Source organism: Sorghum bicolor, chromosome 4 (assembly GCF_000003195.3).
Source record: "Sorghum bicolor cultivar BTx623 chromosome 4, Sorghum_bicolor_NCBIv3, whole genome shotgun sequence".
NCBI classification, from domain to species: Eukaryota; Viridiplantae; Streptophyta; class Magnoliopsida; order Poales; family Poaceae; genus Sorghum; species Sorghum bicolor.
This window is the reverse complement of record NC_012873.2, coordinates 4856762-4876701: the sequence shown is the minus strand read 5'-3', so window position 1 is coordinate 4876701 and position 19940 is coordinate 4856762. Positions and strand designations below refer to the sequence as shown.

General features: G+C 46.3%; 2 protein-coding genes across 2 annotated transcripts; both read left to right on the top strand.

The window, feature by feature from the left end:
* Positions 6441–7980, top strand: LOC8077202 (B-box zinc finger protein 32). Its single transcript, XM_002453337.2, is given in 2 exon segments — positions 6441–7371; positions 7374–7980. Coding segments are annotated over 2 exon segments (672 nt in total). The 5' UTR covers positions 6441–6998; the 3' UTR covers positions 7673–7980.
* LOC110434710 (serine/arginine repetitive matrix protein 1-like) lies at positions 12742–13329 on the top strand. The gene has a single exon (XM_021459415.1). The coding sequence runs from the start codon at positions 12742–12744 to the stop codon at positions 13327–13329; it is 588 nt and encodes a 195-aa protein (XP_021315090.1).

Sequence of the window (19940 nt, the reverse complement as noted above, 5' to 3'; positions counted from 1 at the left end):
CACGAGAATCGTAAAGTCTGCGAGGGCAATGACATGTGGCCGTCTGTTTGGCCACATGAATGTCTAGTTGCCGGTTGGTCACATAGAGTTGCGAACTGCAGCTGTTTATAGAGAGCAGTTTATCATGCCATGAGGATGGTCGCAACTGGGCAAGTAGTGTAAATGTGCAATGCACTCAACATTTTGTGAGGCTAGCGAGAGTTCTCTGACAGCCGCTGCCAAGTGCCAACCCCTTTGTATATTCCCTCTGAATCTCAGCCAGGAAAATAGAATCGTAGTATAATATATTAATATTATGTAGGCATTATTGTGTCTCTAGTGGTCCATATTTTTTATCAGGATGCCTGACGTGGCCCCGGTGGCCCTCCTGATTTAGATAAGCTGGTCCACAGCTATCACTGTATCACATCAATGGTTGGTGTTGGAATGAATCAAGATACATTGAACAGTTCGCCATCACCGAAGTACTCCCTACTAAGTCACCCAGCGCGACCAATATCGCGAGTACATTCGAAAACAATTGTGATCATACGCATTTCTGATCATGATCAAGTGACTAGTATAGCACAGAGCGGATCAGAGACCGCTGAATTCACAGGAAATCACATGGCACTCAAACTTTTATTTGTAGATCGGAGATCCTAGTTCCTTGGGCGTTTATAATCTGCGTATGTATCAGCTCATCTTTAGCTGTCAAAACGTATCTTTGTAGACCACCACTTGGTTCTTGCGAATAGTGGAATCCTGACCCTGCGTATATCTTGGGTGTGATATCGCAGGACGGCAGGAACCACTTTCAGCTGTGCCGTGGATCTTACTCCCGGCCTCTTGTTCATGATGATAGGTTATTGCCGATACGGTAAGCACATGAAAGTTCCATGCCGAAAGTTACGTGAGACGGCATGTGAATTGAATCTCTGATCCACTGGCACAAACCAACATCACCTCATTGTTGCACAAGTGGGGGATCCTGTTGTCGTCGCCTTGCTTTTCCCTGCCTGCATGCTTCCGCTGATCCGCATGACACCTGTCGCTGTTGTGATGAGTAGTAATACATTGAATCGGGTCGAGACAGGGATATGAAAACTTGCACTTCTTTCCGGTCTCTCGTAGCCAATTTTGGGTTTCCTGGTTTTCGGTTTTCCCTGTCAGTGTGGGGCCTCTTCTTGAGATCAACTCCTATACTAGTAGCAATTTGCGACGTGCTGCACCTGTACACGCTGCACCTCCACCTGCACTGAGATTTTTCTCTTTTGATGAGCTTAACCGGCAGGTTGATCCGTATGTAGATGCATCTAGCACGCCGCACGCAAGAGTACCAACCAATACGTGCGCTGACTTGTGGATCTCCAAAACGTGCAGGTCCTTTCGGGCTGATGGGGACCGGAGTCGAAGATTTTTTTTTTAAAAAAAAACAATAATATAGTGGTACAGTATGCAGGTGCATGACTAATTGAAAACTAGCACTGCATCCAGCCATCCATTGATCCACAAGATCATGTTCGCACTGTAGTACAGTGTTAGAGCATCTCCAAAGGCTTTGACAAATTGATTTGGCATTTGTTGCTATTTGCAAACTTCCATAACAAAATGCTAAGGATAAAAATAGGTCATCTCCAAAGGAATTGACATTTGGACTTGGCAAAGGATAAAAATAGAAGGTCTCCAGGCGCGCGAGCTTTTCTCACGCGTGACTTTGCTCGCGCGATCGGATTTGCAAAGTCGTCCACAGCTTGGCATTTTTGCCAAGTTTGCTCCCTCATTTGCCAAGTTGCCCAAATTGCAAACTCTAAATGCAAAACCGTTGGATACCTCTTTTGGAGCTTTTTGGCAAATTACTCAAATGCAAACCTCAAATGCAAAACCCTTAGAGATGCTCTTAATTACGGTATGCAGGTGCAACATGACATGACAACATGTATATGCAACTTTGTACACCCAGCCGACATCGTTTGAGCTTATCAGCCAAATATGTTAGTCATTCAATAATGGTTTTCTCTCACAACAAATCAGCCAGTAGTACTTTCTACCATAGTTTATCACCCAAAAGAACGGCAGCCTCTTATGGAATCTGCACAAAACAAAGGGGACTTTCAGGAGGGAAGGTGGTGAGGCGAGCAAATGGGCTGTCGAGAGAAAGCAAAAGCAAATCCTGGGAACAGGATACTTTCTTCGTAGCGCGACTGTAGTATCTGACTACTCGTATCCGCGATAACAACGAGGGTACAAACAATCGACATCTCAACTGGCCAGGCACGTGCGCGTGAAACCGTACCACGCCCACCACACATCTCCGGCAACTAGATTGGGGATGAAAATTTTTTGGGTGTCACATCGAATGTGTCGGAAGGATGTCGGGAGAGATTTTTAGAAACTAATAAAAAAACAAATTCATAGCTCATCAGGAAACTACAAGACAAATCTATAAAGCATAATTAATCTATCATTAGCACATGTGAGTTACTGTAGCACTTAAGGCTAATCATGGAGTAACTAGGCTTAAAAGATTCGTCTCACTTTTTTCAATAAAACTGTGTAATTAGTTTATTTTTTTATGTACATTTAATGTTCCATGCATGTGTCCAAAGATTCGATGGGATGGACGAAAAAATTTTAGATGGGAAGGCCTGTATCCGTATCGCTGACCCAACAACGACCCGCTGTGTGTGTGTGTGTGTGGTGTCAGGTGGAGGAGATTCAAACAGGAAACAGTTGCAGCCTGCTTCCGTCCGGGCCGGGGCCGCCAGACCTCACCTGTCACCGACGCGCCCCGTCCACACGCTCGTGTCCACGCCAGCCATACATCTCGCCATCTCGGCAGGCAACGGACGTGGCGCGACGAGCCGCCTGACCGGACGAGCACCCGTCCGCGTCGCCACCAATTCTCACCGAGCCACGCCCACGCGGGGCTGGGAGGCACCCCGAGATATTTCTGGCGGCAGACGGGCGGGAGCGGAACCCCGGATCACCACAAGCGCGAGCGCGAGCGCGAGCGGCGCGACGCGACCCTCCATGGCAGTGGCACGCGTCCCACTTGCCGCGCGCGGGCGGGCACGGCCCCCACGGGTTGGTTGCCGCTCTGGACCGACCGAGCGAGCGGCGCGGCGCCGGATGGGTGGATCGCGCTGCGCTGGCGCCGGGATCACCACCGATCACGCGGGCGGCTGGGCGTCGCTTCGCGTGGCCGCCGCGATCGATCCGGGTGTGTGTGTGCGCGCGCGCGGGCGCGGCTGGGAGGGACGAGACAGTTTGTACCGTGCATGGCAGTGGCATATTCGTATAGGGAAAGCAGCTGCTTGTTGCACTAACAAAAAGAATACACGCAGCGTCTCTCCTACCACGCCATGTTTAATTAGTTTCTCCAAAATAGTAATCCCAAATCCCTGTTGCAGCACACTGTCCTGCAGGCATGCCCTATGACCGCGCGACACGCCACGAGTCCCGGACGCATATCTGGACTGGGCTAGTGGTGGTATAATTAAAAAAAGTCACATACTGCATCACTACGGTGATTAGCTCGAGATTATATATATAGTATAGTCCACAAGGTGAGCTCGAGACTGTGGCCTTGTTTAGTTCTCCAAAAATTTTGCAAAATTTTTCAGATTCCCCGTCACATCGAATTTTTAGACGTATACATGGAGTATTAAATATAGATGAAAATAAAAATTAATTGCACAGTTTGGTCGGAATCGACGAGACGAATCTTTTGAGCCTAGTTAGTCTATAATTGAATAATATTTGTCAAATACAAACGAAAGTGTTATTATTCCTATTTTGTAAAATTTTTTGGAACTAAACAAAGCTTGTATATATATATATATATTTTGGTTTGAGAATTGGCCAGGGATGGGGCCAACGTAACTAACACGACCGCTGGCGACGTGTGCCTAGCTGCACACACACACGCCATTGGCTGGTTCATCTCAGCCATATATGGCATGGCATAGTCAGACTCTCCATCCATCACCTATCCTACTACCTAACCTTCCCCTCTTCGGCGATATTTTTGCCATGACGACGTAACCTGGCTAGCTGCCAGAGGATCGGATCGGCTCGACTCGAAGATAATTGGCTGTGCCACGATGGCATCGATCGTAGCACAAATCTGTAGCCGATCGAGATTAGTATTCGCTGAATCTTCAAAAGACGAATGATTAAAATGAATTACGGACCATAGAGGGGGCTGCCTACTATTCGTTCGCTGCTCTGACATTAATTGCTGCCTTTGCAAGTTCTGCAAATATCTAGTGGATCGATTCATCGCGTCCTCAAATAGAAAGAGACGATTATCCAGATTAATAAATCCAGTCATGTCAGGTCGAAAAGTACGATCATGATGAGAAGGAGATTAGAGATTAGCTTGCTACTATTATCTAATTAAAAAAAGGAGATTAGAAATTAGCTAGCTAGCATGATGAACTCACGGCCAGATAACGTTTTCTAAGCAATAATTCAGGCTAGGCTACAGGAGATCGGAATTGGAGGAGATTGATTCCACCAAACGGGCAACGAGATAGGTTTTAGAAAAAGAAAAAAGGGAGGGGTCCCAGCTGGCCGGCATTCCAGAACAGAGGGGCCGCGAGGCATGGCATGGGGCCTTCGAGACGGACGAGGTTTTGTGGACAGGGATCGCTCTACGATCGCTGCCTCCTCCCCAACCAACGGCTCCTGTTTATTTGCCGCCTGACTATGCCATGCGTTAAATATGGTTTGTTTAATCTCCCACCGTTCAATTCAACGACGGGCCGCTTATATTCCACACGTCACTTCAACCACAAGAGGCCACAAAGTGACAGAATACATATATTAACATTATTGGCTTTGTTTAGTTAAAAGAAAAATTACAAAAATTTTCAGATTCTCCATCACATCAAATCTTACGATATATATATATATATATATATATATATATATATATATATATATATATATATATATATATATATATATATATATATATAACATTGAATATAGATAAACAAAATAACTAATTACACGGTTTGCCTGTAATGTACAAGATAAATTTTTTAAACCTAATTAGTCTATAATTATTTATTACAAGTGCTACAACGTCCATTATACTAAAAATTTTGAGTCCAAGTGCCATGTGAAAAGTATACCTGATCCATGAGCTATTGCCGGTTTTAGTTTGGTCGCCGATACATCGATATATCGCAAGTGGCAATTTCTGAATTTCTTTTCTCTAGATCGAAGGATAACGGAGAACCAAGTTGGAGATAAGCTAGAGAAGCAGCAGCTGCCTGCATAGCTTAATTGCAGCGTGATGTTTATTAGTCACGTGGTTAATTAACTACGAGCACAAACTTTCGAAGCACATGTAGGCGGACTTAGAGTTTTTGTATATGAAGTGGGAGCTTATCATTAGTGATATCTTCTTTTTTTTTTGGTGTTACCGCGTTAGCCATTACGTAGATAGAGACTTTGTGCCCATTGTTGACACTTAATTTACAGTTTCTAGCCCAGACAACGCTTGAGAAACGTTAATTTTAATCGCATGCCTGGCAGGTATATGCCTGAGAGGCGATGAACTAATTAAACATGTCCATAGTGCTTGGACAACTATAGAAAATACTTCTATAGCTAAAAATACTTACTTACAGTGAGCAAATATTACAGGATTTAACGACGACGTAGTTACAGTGGCAGACAACGTTTTTGTTGACAGTTGTCGTGCTTTGAGACTGGGGACGTTTTCTGTTGAAAAAAAAAATCCGGCTGCTTTATTATTATATATCCTGTGCATACAATACAAGATTCGGCTGTTGTACCAAACAAATTACTTCCCGCACTTGCAGATACGGGTACGACTTAGTATACGACAGTAAACAATGGGAGAGAAAAAAAAAAATCTCAGCAGGCGCGTACTCCGTAGCCAGTACTACAATACAAGTCAAACAAAACCGAGCCTTTTCCGCGCGCCCGTTTTATTCGCTGACGAAATATCGTACCGCGCACGGCCGGTGAACACGACCTGCACGTCCCCAAACTGAGACCACAGAGCGAAAAAAAAGAGAGGAAGAAACGTTCAACAACTTCTTCCCTCTTTTACCCTCCTACTACTACTACCAGGTGGCTGCACTACATTCCCGACACGCCCAGAATCAACCGCACCTGGCGCTGGCGCCACCACATTCCTTTTTTTTCCCCAGTCCCTCTCCAGCTTTCACCGCACCAACGATGCGAATTGCGAAGAGGAGCGAGCGAGTCTTTGGGAAAAGTCCAATCGCGTCTCCTTTTGCTTGCTTGCTGGCTACGGTCTCCTAAGAATTTTGCAAAAGATTTTTTAAAAATTTCTCGTCATATAAAATCCTACAATATATAAAAAATAATTAATTATATAATTTATCTTAATTTATAAGATAAATCTTTTAAATATAGTTAGTTTATAATTAAATAATATTTATAAAATATAAATAAAAATAATATAGTGTTTATTTTATAATTGTCTTTTTCAACTGAACAAGAGCAAGGAGTATGTGTGGTGGCCGGCGAGTGAGCACGACCAGCCCACGGTCAGTAGCCATCGGCCACTACCAGCCGGTGGTGGCTCGGCCGCGGGCGGGGCCCCTTTAAATGCCGGCCATACGCCCAGCCCAAAGCCTCCAAACAAAACAACCCCGCCGAAGAAGCCTCCTCCTCCCCCAGCGAGCCAGCGCGCGCGCGCCCACGGTTTCCAGCGCCGACTCCCCACTTGCACCGGCCGGTTTCGCCGAAGCACGACGACACGCCTCGCGCTCCCGCGGAGACTTGTATATAAAAGCCCGCCGCGTGGCGCCCGGTGATCCCGAGACCTGGAGGGAGCCATCGAGGGAGCCGATCCATTCATCCATCCACTGAACACCACCAGCTCCGCGTCGCGGAGGCCGGAGGTCTTGCTTGCTTGGGCGACTACGACGAGGCGACGTACACCAAGGCTCCGGAGTCCGCCGATCGACGAGGCAGTCAGGCAGGAAGCGAGAAGACATCCATTGGGAATGGGTGTTGCTAGTGACGCGGCGGCGGGCGGGAAGCGCGGCACCGGCACCGGCACGCGGTGCGAGCTCTGCGGGGGCGCGGCGGCCGTGCACTGCGCGGCGGACTCGGCGTTCCTCTGCCTGCGCTGCGACGCCAAGGTGCACGGCGCCAACTTCCTGGCGTCCAGGCACCTGAGGCGCCGCCTGCCGCGCCCCCCTTCCGCCGCCGACTCCGGGGCGGCGTCGTCCGCGTCCAGCAGCTCCTGCGTGTCCACGGCCGACTCCGCGGAGTCAACCGCCGCTGCGCCGTTGGCGGGGAGGGCTCCGGCGCGACGGCGGCCGCGCGCGGCCGCGGAGGCGGTGCTGGAAGGGTGGGCTAAGCGGATGGGGCTCGCGGCGCCGCCGCCGCGCTCCGCGCGCTGGGCCGGGGCGTGGCCGCCGCCCGCGTCCCGCTCCGCGTCGCGATGGCCGCCGCGCTCTGGTCCGAGGTCGCCCCCGCCGGGTGCCGCGTCAATGGAGGCGACGCCGCCGCGCTACTCCGCCGCCTGGAGGCCGCCGCGCACGTGCCGGCGAGGCTGGTGCTCACCGTCGCGTCGTGGATGGCGCGCGCGGGGAGCCGCCCGGCCGCCGGCCCCGCGGCGGACGCGGACGGCCAGGACCAGGACCAGGAGGAGGGATGGGCCGAGTGCTCCTGAGTTCCTTTCTGATCCAGCCGGGCCCACTGCTCATCCGCTGCTGCAGCTGCACTGTACCGAGCCCAACCAAGAAAATGTAGCAACAGCATGTGGGCGACGTTTGTTTGTTCTTTTCCTCGCTAATTATTATAACTGATTAATTAATTAATAGGAGAATGTACGAGCGAGGGGATCGTGTGGTTGGCTGCCTCTCGTGCGATTAACAAAAGCCGATTTGATTTGATTACACACACAAACACACTCATGTGGTCTGGGATGATGCTGTGGTGGGGGCCAAGGCCAAGGCATTGGGGCCATTGGCTGGATATTTTCTTTTGCTAATTGTGTGCCTAATGCGTACACATCAACGTTGTTAATTGGGACTTAAACCCACATGTGGACCGTGTGTGCTAGCTTCGACGGCAAGAAGGTGTTCTGGATGCTCTCTCAACCATGATTTTTAAGGGTCGCTGTCACCCAGGAGTTCTCACCGACCGTCCAGCCTTCGTTCTCTCCCCTGGCCGCTCGTTTCGGTAGTGGTTGCGGCGTGGACCTTGGAATTTCATAGGCACGGTTGAATTGAACCGTGGTACACGGCCTCGTGGAATCGTGTGAAACCAACGTAAAGTGGAGCAGTGCAGTGCAGCAGGAAGGTACGGCCACGTATCTCCGATCCTTCTGATGAAGAACGCGTGTGCGTGCTCAGGGCGGTAGCGTGTGGAACCACCCGCTCGGACCGCGTCGGCGCACGGTGCACCGGTGGTCGGGGGAGCCCGCAGGCGCGCTCTGCACTGCCACACGACTCGACTCGACACGGCGAACGCGTCGACGACTCGCCATCGCGTGCCGCGTGCGCGTGCGTGGCCACTGGCCAGTGGCCAGACCGACCAACCGACCGAGTTCCCGTGCGCGAGCGTGCGGCAGAGGCAGACGGCCAGCGAATGAGCGAAGCGCGGCGGGGGACGGGACTCGCTTCGCTCTGTCCAGTCCCGCCGCCCCAGTCACAGAGGCTCCACCGCTCGAGCGTCCCTCGAGCCACGCCAACCGTCAAAGCCCGTTAGCGTGCATCCTCAGCCCAGCTATCAAGTTCATTTACGTGGCCCGTTAGCGTGTATCTTCAGCCCACGTAGCATGTTTGGCCTCATTGTTTTTTTATTATTATTACAAGAATAAATGTCTACAAGTAAAAAAAATTTTCTGTAACTCTTTTGTCGTCGGTTCGGTCGGCGGTATTGAATTCCCGCTGACTAGAGTCCGGTAAAAAGTACAGGCTACAGACTCCTTTTTGGTTGGCAACATAGGAGTAGGACAAGATAGTCGTAGAATAAATACAACTATTATTTTAAATGAACACAAGTGTTATAGAAATCGATGAATTCTAAAGAAACTTAGTTGATGACATTTTTTTATTTGAGATTGATTAGAAGCTCAGGTATATTATACTGTCTCCATCTATGAAAGAATGTAATTATGAGAATCGTGCCGGTCAAACAATCTCGAGTTTGATCAAGTTATAGCAAATAATGTTAACATTTATATCTTTAAATAAATTTATTATAAAAATATATTCTATACTCATATGTAACACCCTAAAATTTGCATGTTTTGAAATAGAGATAAAATGATTTAATTATGTATTTTTGTGCTCATAAAAAATATAGGAAAAATAATATTTTTCATTAATTTAAAATTTATCATAAGGTTTAGCAATATTGTTGTGCATATATGCTGGTGCATTCGATTTGATGTAACGTTTGCTTGTTGCTCCTTTGTGTGTTCTTAGTGAGTGAAGTCTTTAAAATACGTTTAGTAGATCGATCTTTCTTTATTCGGCACATATTTATCTTTTATCTACAACCAAATTCCTTGTTTCTAAGCTCAAATTTTTATTAGGACCTTTCTAAAATATTTTCTTTGTCACTCAAAGCACTTCTTTTAGTTCCTCGTCCATCAAGCACTCTCTACAAACTTTCTAGGAATTTTTCCATCTTCTATTCTCACTTTTCTATGAGCATAAATCTAATTTTTAGATGCCCCAAATTATCTTATCATGAGGTCCAAATACGTTATTTGAGTTCCTCATATTCCATAATGTCTCTGAGAATTTTCTCCGAATTTTCAGAGCTTTTAGAATATTTTTCATAGTTTAAATAATAATTTTGGACTTTTCTAGAATTATTTTATCAATGAAAATAATTAATTCCGAAAAATAATAAATCTCTTATTATTTTTCCAACGTTAAAGTCCATAATAAATCCCAAACACCATGTAGTTATTTACTAATGGGCTTTAATAATTTATCAGGCCTATTAGTAAGGATGAAGGTTGCAACATCAATTAGTAACATATTGCTAATTGATGTGGATGTGAAGAATTTTTCTCCCTATATATTTGTACCGACTCCTTGGCCAAATCACCAAAACTACATAAAGAGAGCCCCTAGTTTGGGAAATCCCTCGTGTAGTAAATTAAAATTCTCTTTTTCTATATGATGTCTCGGCAAACTCCGATCACTCCGGGCGAGTTTTACCAGCTATGTCAGCCGACGGCGTTGTATCCACAGTCCCGGGGATCTCTTGCCGATCACCTCGTCTGAATGTCCGCTGGCTTTGTCTTCAGCTCCTCAACTCCAGTCAAGGCTTAATGCTATCTGTTGATGTTTGCGCCTATGAGGACCAACCCGTCAACACATATAGTCAGGCAATGCTCTCGTTTATCATTGGCTGAAGGAAGAAGTCCAGGATCGCTGTTACAATGAACGGTGCTGCCCCGACTGTCATTAGTAACCAAGGCCAAAGTAGCTCCGTCATAATTTTCATCAAAGAAATAATACTTGACATTCGTATTAGTACATGGCTGGATGACTCAAAGTACGTATCTACTTCTCTTAGTTTTTTATTATTCTTAGACGTTTTGTATCGTTTTAAATTGCCTTACGTCTTAGAACCAATAGTTCATGAAGTCACGTTTGTGAATTTTATAAATAAAACATTAATCTGATTAAATATATATGCCATGGAGTTTCTAATAAAAAGCAATTAGGGCTCAATCTCGGTTTTTTTATAGTTAAATATTATATTGATTAATATCATGAAAATGTATCTTTATTAATTATAATTTGCTTGGTTTAAACATGACTCATAGAAAGTCCATTTTGATGCTATCTCGCGTGCACTTTATTTTGCAAAGTCAAAGCATAACGTAATTAAAATTATAAAACAATGTCTATAAATAAAATGCGAGTAGTTTTAATCTAGATTTGGAATTAAATTATGTTTTTTTACTAATCTGATCTAAAGAACTTTTCACATAGTTTTGCTCAACTAAAATAATAAATCAAGCATATACAAGGTTTTTCTTTAATATAATATAAAAGTCTATATAGTCGTTTCTTTTGAACTGTAGCTCCGACTAGAGTGCTTTTTATGCTTGTGTGCCCGTAGCAATGCGTAGAACCGTTTTCAAACCTTTTTATATGATTGGTGTACTGTTCTAATTTGTAATACTCGATTTTAAGGACAAAACCAGATATGCACCATATGTGAGTCATAGAAGTCAAATCTCACATATAGCTACAAATAAGAGGTAATATCAAAAGACAATGCATAAATTATATAACGTACATAATATAAAAGACATAACCTTTGATAGCAAACAGCGGATAGACAACTCCAAACTCCGGGTATTAACTTCTCTCTACAGGATCCAACTGACTTGTTGATCACAAGCCTAAAACATCTCCTGAAGTGTGGGGGAAATAGCAAGAGTGAGTCCATGTCGAACTCCACAAGTATAGCAACTAGATTGTATAGATCCCGCAATCTCATGATCAATGTGACATAAATAATGTAAAGCATTAAACAATAAATAATGAGCATATTTAACACACAAGATTCATCACCCTTAATGTAGATGTCCCCAAGGCCGCTCCTGACCGTGAGCTCGGCTAGTATACTGGTTTTAACACTCTGCAGAGGTTGTACATCTTTACCCATGAGTCATGATTTACCCTTTCGCCCGAGGTGATCAGCCTCTTAACCCACTTCCAAGAAAGGCCGGCAGGGATCACTATGAAGCCTTTCAAAGGTTTCGTCTAACAAGTTAGGGCCATTAGATTCACTCGGCAGGCAGATATAGAGCCCCCCTTCCATGGCACATAACCCGCAGCCTATACACACGGACAGAGGCCACACTATACCCAACGTGTCTAGCCATTCTTACGCCATTTAAGGTAACCACTAACAAGCTAGAAAAAGGTCCTCATACTGAGCTAAAGCCAGAGCCATTATAGCCCTCATGGTTGCACTGTTATCCCGGGTGATCACTGTAACATCCCGGATTTTTACGAAAACCAAAAATACGAGCTTTTTAAAATTTTTCCTGTAATCGTGTGAAGCATATAGTTTCTAGGTCTAACTCGATTCTAACCCGCTAACAAAACGTCGCATTCATATAGAATCGTTTGTAGACGAGTGCTCTTAATCGCGAGTCGTCTTAAGTTGGGTCTTGTTTAGGGTTTTGAGTTTCTTTTGGAGTGCACAAATCCGTAGCAAAGTCTTTCTGAATCTCTGTTGAGCCTATCTCAAAGGCGAAGCGAATCCTTTCTCAATCTTTCCGTTGGAGTGATTCTCAAAACTCCATTGGATTATATCCGATCTCTTCCTGAATCTCTCTCCAAATTCTTTTGTTTTCATTCCATTATGGTTAATCAAAAATGGGAAACCCTATTTTAATCTCGTGGGCCGAATCCCCTTCTTCTCTCCATTCCTTCTCTTCCTGCTGGCCCAACCCGCGCGCGTGGCCCAGATCTCCCCGCGGCCCACTCCTCTCCCCACCGGCCCAGCTCCTCTCCCCTCCCCATCGGCCCAAGGCCCAACCGCGCCCCTCCCTGGCCAACCCTAGGCACGCCCCCTGCCCACTCCAGCCAGGAGCCGCCGCCGCCGCCATGGACACGCACCCGCGGGCACCTGCCCCTGCCTCGGCGTCCGTACAAGCAACACGGGATCTGCTGCCGCGTGTCTCGGCTGTCGCATCGATGGCGCGGACGTCGAGACGACCTTGGAACCCTAGCCCGCGCCCCTATAAGAGCCATGGCCGCCGCCGCTCTCTGCTCCGTTCCCAGCGCCGCCACCCTCCCCTTCTCCCTTGCTCGCCAGCGCCGACGCGTCCGCGCCCTCGACCTCGTCGCGCCCAAGGCGCTGTGCGCCCTCGCCCTCGAAGCCGCGGACGCCACCTCGCCGAGCAGCAACAACGTCGGCCGCGACCCCAACGGAGCTCCTCGTCGCGCCCCCTGCTTCAGTCCACGAGCTCCCTCCTCTGCGTCGAGCCTTCTGCACCGAGCAGGAGCCGCCGCGCCTCGCCGTGGCCACGACGTCGCCCCCGCATCGTCCTCGCCGCGCCGAGCCCCGACCCCGCAACGCCGTCCTCGCACCGGAGCCGCCCGCCGCGTCGAGCTCCTGTGCGCGACCTCGCCGAGCCGACCACCGCGACGCAGAGCACCGCGACGCCGAAGCCACCCACGACCGCGCCGGCTCGGCCCTGCTCCACTCCGTCGAGCGCTGTCGCCCCAGCCTCCGTCCGCGACCTGCGACGCCGAGCCACCACAGCAACTCCAACCTCGTCAAGCCCTGCTCCAAGCCGTGAGCCGCCTCCGCGCCCACGACGGCGTCGAGCCCTGACGCGTCCACGCCCTCGCCATGCTACGGTCACCCTCGCGACGTCCCCGTCCTCGCCACGGTCACCGCGTCGAACTCCTGTGCACGACCTCGCCAAGCTAAACCCCCGGTGAGCCTCGCCCAGACCAAAGTTTTCCCTTTCCCATTTCGCCTCGCTGAGACCGGCCTTCGTGTCGTGTTCTTCCACTGTCGCAGGGAAGCAGTGGCCTCACCGTGCCCTTGCCGAAGATGTGACGCCATCCCGATGCCTGCTGCACATCCCGGCCAGCAGCAGGCTTGCAGCTGATCTGCGCCCCTCGTGTCCAGCAAGGTCGAACCTTGAACCTGGCCGACATCGTCTCTGACGTCGGCAAAACCCTTGTCCTTTCTTGTATCTTTGTATAAACTTGTTATATGATATATATCCATGCCTGTGCCGTGCCTTCGCGCCGGTCTATTTATTTATCTATCTCTATCTATCTCTCGTGCTATGGAAATGTGCTACTCCGAGTTGTCATCGTGTCCCTTGCGTTGTCTTTGGTCGAGTCGTGTTTCTTTATGTGTTTGTCGTTGCCTGAGGACCGAGCCTTCGAGCCGGTTAGGGAAATGGTAGTGCGTTCGATCATTTCGATCGTGGGTTCGTCCCGCCGTGATCGCGATGCCGAGCGTAACTCATTCCCTGTGTTTAGTTGACTTCGTTGCGCTACGGTCGTTAGTTCCGATTCCCGTCCCTCGGACGTGGTCAACGTGGACTCGATGTCGTTAACGACGCGGTTCTCACCCGCACACCCGAGACCTAAATGACCTAGTCGAGTGGGATACGAATTAGGGGACAACCTTCGTGGGACAGTCGGAAGCCAACTCGTTAGGTGAAGCTCATGGTCGCGAGACGCCTCGCCATGGCCATCGAGCCTATCCTATTTTTCCTCGCATGTTTATCTTATCTGTCTCTATGCTTATACCACCTAGACCTGGGCATTTCCCCTAGTTCTCGCGATGACAACCGCATCGCCTGGAACTATAGGAATGACCCTGTGCCGATTCCGAAGCACCTAGGTCGAGAAGTGTTATGAGTTGGAATAGATCATGGGGTCGTATCTCTTTTTATCCAACCGTCGTTCATTCCATGATGAGTCGGTCGAAAGAGTAAGAACCCCATTCTTCTTCTCTCTTGCTATAATCCCCGTCGATCTAGTAAGATGTGGGTTTGCCCCTTTTGCTTGCTTAGTGTTTCGTTTCCAATCCCGCGATTCTCGCTGTTGCTATGGCGAGTGGGTCACACGAAGATGAATCTCGTATCCCTTCCCTGCCTTTTTGGTTCTTTGTGCTTAAACTCTTGTATGCTTGTACTTAATCAACCGTAGCATTTCTTTGGTTCTCGCGGTGACAACCGCACCGCTAAGAACCTTAGTGATGTCTTAGTGCATTTAGTGCACCTAGGTTGTGGCGCCCTACAAGTAGTTTGAGCACTCGTGTCCTTGGTGTGTCACTCCCTCTTATGCCCTGTCTTTTGCCGTGGCATGAGTATTGGAAGGAGTAGACCACTTCCCTTCTTCTTCTCTCTTTATTCCACCCTCTCTTGGCTCTCGCCAACTACAATGGCGTATGGGTTGAGAGAGACCGGAACTTCTCGTGCTCATAGTCTTTACGATTCCTGTCGATCTCTATGACACTTGGATCGAAAGACCGTAAGCTGTGGTGTTTGCTTAGAATGAGTTAGAGTCTAAGCCATTTATTAAAGCCGTACAGGTCGACACGATCGACCCGGGAAGTACCGGCTAGGCTAAGACTCAAGCTTGTACTTGGTGAACAACCATTTCCGTTTCTTTTAGCCCAGGGATCGGACATCCGCCGAGAGGGCTAAGTTGTTTTCCTTTCGGTGCTCTTTTAGTGTAGTTGTTCTTCAGTGTTTTGTCGCCTCTTATCACGATCTTTCTAGGTCTAGTGGTTTGATTGTTTCGCCTTGATTGTCGTTTACGAGGTAGTTGCTTCGGTTAGCGATGATCGAGTCGGAACCAGTCGAAGGAAGGACATGCAGATAGGAGAAAGACCTTGGATGAGTACAACTACAAGTGAACTGAGGATCCTGGAAATGTCACTCGACAGGTGCCACGTCCCACCCAACCTCGTAGAATCCTATTAGACATGCAATATGTAGATGCTAGTGCTTTACTTTTATGCAAATAAATTGAGATAGGTTGCATGGTAGAAATGCTTGTGAGCCATTGCCTTGTTGCAACCTATAATCCTCGCACACCCGCTGTTAGGTTAGATGCTTGCATACTACTTGCTACTGCTTCTACTACGCATTATATCTGTGATGTGATGCATTGTGGAGGACTGGAAGTGAGTGGATAAGGCACGTGGTGCCAAAAGCTGGATAATGAGATAGTAATGGATTTGGGGAGATCTTGGCGTGTGTCTTGGGTGTGTGGTGAGGGTTGAGTCGACCGAGCAGGATCTACGACGAGTCTTGGGGCAAGTCTTGCCGGGGGACGCTACCTGGGCGTTCTCCACGAGAGATACCTGTGGCGGGTACATGTGACAGGGAGAGGTCCCGGAGTGGAGTGTCTTCGTGGGACGAAGCACCGGGATGGGAGGTGCTGTTTAGCAAGGGGTAATCGGATGTCCCGTCGAGCCGGGCATCGGTTGGCCCCTCGTGAAGATGTCCTGTTCGGTCACCCTAAGGACTGAGATGTTCTGAGAACCGGTTCGTAGGAAGCCTTGCACCCCACTCGCTCTTATGGGGAGGAGACGGATGTACGACCAGTTAGGGCGGTGCCACTACTACTAGGTTGTTGGTTGACAGTGTAGGGAGGTACGGGCATGAGGACCCACACCCTCCTAAGACAGCGTAGTGACCTTTGGGGGCCCGGTACTACGCCTCACAGTCTCAGCGTACCGGTGGTACTCCGGTATGGTCCCAGTTCTGAGTGGTAGGGTGGCATCGTACTTAGTTGGAAGGCAGCCTGGCATCAGCCTAGGTGGGGCGCACCACCGATGATGGTGATCTTGTGGTTAGTGCAAACCTCTGCAGAGTTTCTGGTTGATCGATCGATACATATGCCGTTTTCGGCTATGGACCTTTCCTATGTTTCCGCTTCACTTGACTAGAGAGAGGAGTCCCTTCTACCTTCCCCTGGGTTTGTGTTGGATCCGGCGTTGGCCGTTGAGGCAAGGCACGAGCGGGAGTCGTACTTGCCGCCTAGAGAGTGAGAGTGTGGTGAGATGTGTGTGATGGATGGATGGATGGATAGATGTGTGGTTGAGATGGATTAAAACCTGATGAATATTATTATTAAATAATGATGAACTTGCATAGGAAAGACTACAACCATATTTATAGGCCTCTTGATCTACCCCTTTGCATTCCACTTACCACAAAGCTTACGCAAAAGCATAGGGTGGGAGCCAGTGGCCAGTACAAATCGTACTGAAAATTGTTTAGCAGGTGTTGAACGTGGTCTAAGACGATAACCACGGAGAATAGAAGGATTAGGTGGTCTCGTTCCTGCGCTCAAGTTTGGTTCGGAGATGAAGGCTACGCCCGCTGATAAACTACGCCGACTCTGATGATTGCCCGTGAAGGAGGAGCCTTCACCGTTGACGCGCTACATCAACTCTGATAAAGATTCGTGTATGTTTCCGCTAGTAAAACGATGTAATAGGCTTGTTAACTAAGAGTTGTAAAGTAAATGTGTTGTAATCTCCTTTTTCACGATGTATGACTGTGATAACAGCTGATATATGATAATGTGATGGCTCAATTTCTGAATTATCACATTATAATTCGAATCTGAGGATTTTTCCCCTTTGTGGAAAAATCTAGGTCGTTTCAATCACGTACATGCAAATCGTCAAGTTGCTAAAAAGTCACTTTTATCATTTATTACTCAATCCATCCCAAATTGTAAGTCGTTTGACTTTTTTAATATCAAGTTTGACCACTCGTCTTATTCAAAGTTTTGTAAAAAATATCACTTTTTTTGTTGTGTATTGGTTTATTAATAAAAATTCTTCAATAATGACTTAAAATTTGACTATATTTGCACAAATTTTTTGAATAAGACGAGTGGTCAAACTTGGGGTAAAAAAAGTCAAACGACTTACAATTTGGGATGGAGGGAGTACTTAACATTAATCTAGCCACAGTATCATGGTCACAGAAATAAAATCCAAATGCTATACTTGCCTTGATCCAAATGCTCTTGTTGGTCCTGCTGGTCTTACTAGTTGTCCAAGGCTCTGATCTCAATCACTGAAGCACTCTTGATCACCACGAATTATTCACTGAATTACTGCTCAGCGTCTATTCTCGATCATCGATCATCAACACACAAACAATCGAAACCAAACATACACGAAGCAAACAAAGCTATAATTAGAACAGTACACCAATCATATAAAAACAGTGAGAAAAGTTTATAAAATGATTCTACGCAGCGCTACGATCACACAGACGTAAAGATCACGAAAATCGAAGCTAAAACAGAGAAGATATGAATTTTCTAAGATTTTCTTTAGAAATGTAATTAATTAAATAGGATCATAAAATTAAAAAGTTTCAAACTAAGTAAATAATCTTACTAACATGTAGAGTTCATTATCCAACGCAATTTGAATGGGTCAAAATAGAACTAAAACAAAGATTCTACAAGTAGAGATACATAGACTCATCGGCAGTCTACATAGTCAGGGAACATCGAAAGAGAATTTATCTTAAATTGAGAAATAAATAGATAATGGTGATTTATTATGTATGAATGACATATGTATGACATCAGCATAATATTTAATTACTAAAATAATGCTCATCTTTAATCAACCATGCATGCGTGACGCTCATTAGTTACTGGTGGCGATGGAAGATTCTGCTATTGCACGACTTGCATCTACTGAACATGATTACAGTGTCAAAAAAAACTTGTATAGAGCAGCGCTTGATTTGTAGAAAAAGATGGTCTACACGTAATAAGACTCCTGACTCCATGGACTGCAACGACGTATCTCCAGCGACCTCGAGAAAGAAGACCTATGGCTTTGGCAATCTATTAATAGGGAAGTAGCATGGATTGCATGAAAATTACCTAGGGCTCGACGGATGGATGATCGCTTCCTGCGTGGGTTCGGTGGAGAAGCAACAAGCGGCCACGGCAACTTGGGCGGACAAGTTTGGCTACTCGACATGGTGGCGAACACTTAGTGACTTCGTGACTTGATGTTTAGCTTGCTGAATGAGAGATCAGGTACTGAACGGAAAGAAAATAAGAAGCGAAACAAATGATGAGTACTGAACAAAGAGGGAGTCACGCACCAGAAGAGACGATGATGATGATCACAGGCGATGGACTGGAGAGATGACGAAAAAAAATCTAATTTACTACCGTGGAATTCCCACGGGCTCCATTTACGATATTTTTGTGTTTCTTCTAAGAGGTTGGTACATATATATAGGAAGAAAAACTCTCCACATCTACATCAACTAGTAATATGGTACTAATTAATGTTGCACCTTCCACCTTTACTAATAGGCCTAATTAATTATTAAAGCCCACTAGTAAAAAAATACATTGGCATTTGAGATCATGGCTTGGACGTTGGGGTAAAAAGAAAGATTTATTATTTTCGAAATTAATTATTTTGTGAATAAAATATTTCTAGAAAGTCTAGAATTATTATTTAAGTCATGAAAAATATTTCAAAAGCTCTGAAAATTTGGAAAAATTTCTCGGAGATATTATGAAATACGAGGAACCTAAATAAAGTATTTGGAACTCATGATAACATAATTCAGAGCATCTAAAAATTAGATTATGCTCACAGTCAAGTGGGAACAAGTTCCACAAAAAATGTTGGAATAATTCTTGGTCAGTTTTTACAGATTGGTTGACGGATAAGGAACTGGAAGGAGTGATTTGAAAGAAAAGATTTTGAGAAACTCCAAATGAAAGCATAAGCTGAGAATCAAGGAGTTTGATTGTAGGAAAAGAGAAAGACGTGTCAGACGAGTATGATCGACCTACTAATTAAATGCATTTTAAAGATTTTTTTTTTCACTCTCAATACACAAAGGAGCAACAAACAAACATCATATTAAAACATATGCACCAGCATGTATGCACAACAATGTTGCTAAACCCTATGATAAATTTTAGTTTAATAAAAAATATTTTTTTTCTATATTTTATGAGCACAAAACTACACAATTAAATTATTTTCTTCTATTTTGAAAACTTGCAAAATTTAGGGTGTTACAGTAGCCTTGTTTGCTTCGTGTATGTTTTCTCCGTTTGTTTGTGTTATCGATGATCGAGTTTAGCCGGTGAGCAATTCGTGGTGATCAACAGTGCTTCAGTGATCAAGATCGGAATCTTGGACAACTAGCAAGATCAACAAGAGCATTTGGATTAAGGCAAGTATAACATTTGGATTTTAATTCTGTGACCATGATCCTGTGACTAGATTAATGTTAAGTAATAAATGATAAAAATGACTTTTTAGCAACTTGATGATTTATCTGTACGTGATCACCCGGGACAACAGTGCAACCATGAGGGCTATAATGGCTCTGGCTTTAGCTCAGTATGAAGACCTTTTCTAGCTTGTTAGAGGTTACCCGAAAGGGCGGAGGGGCT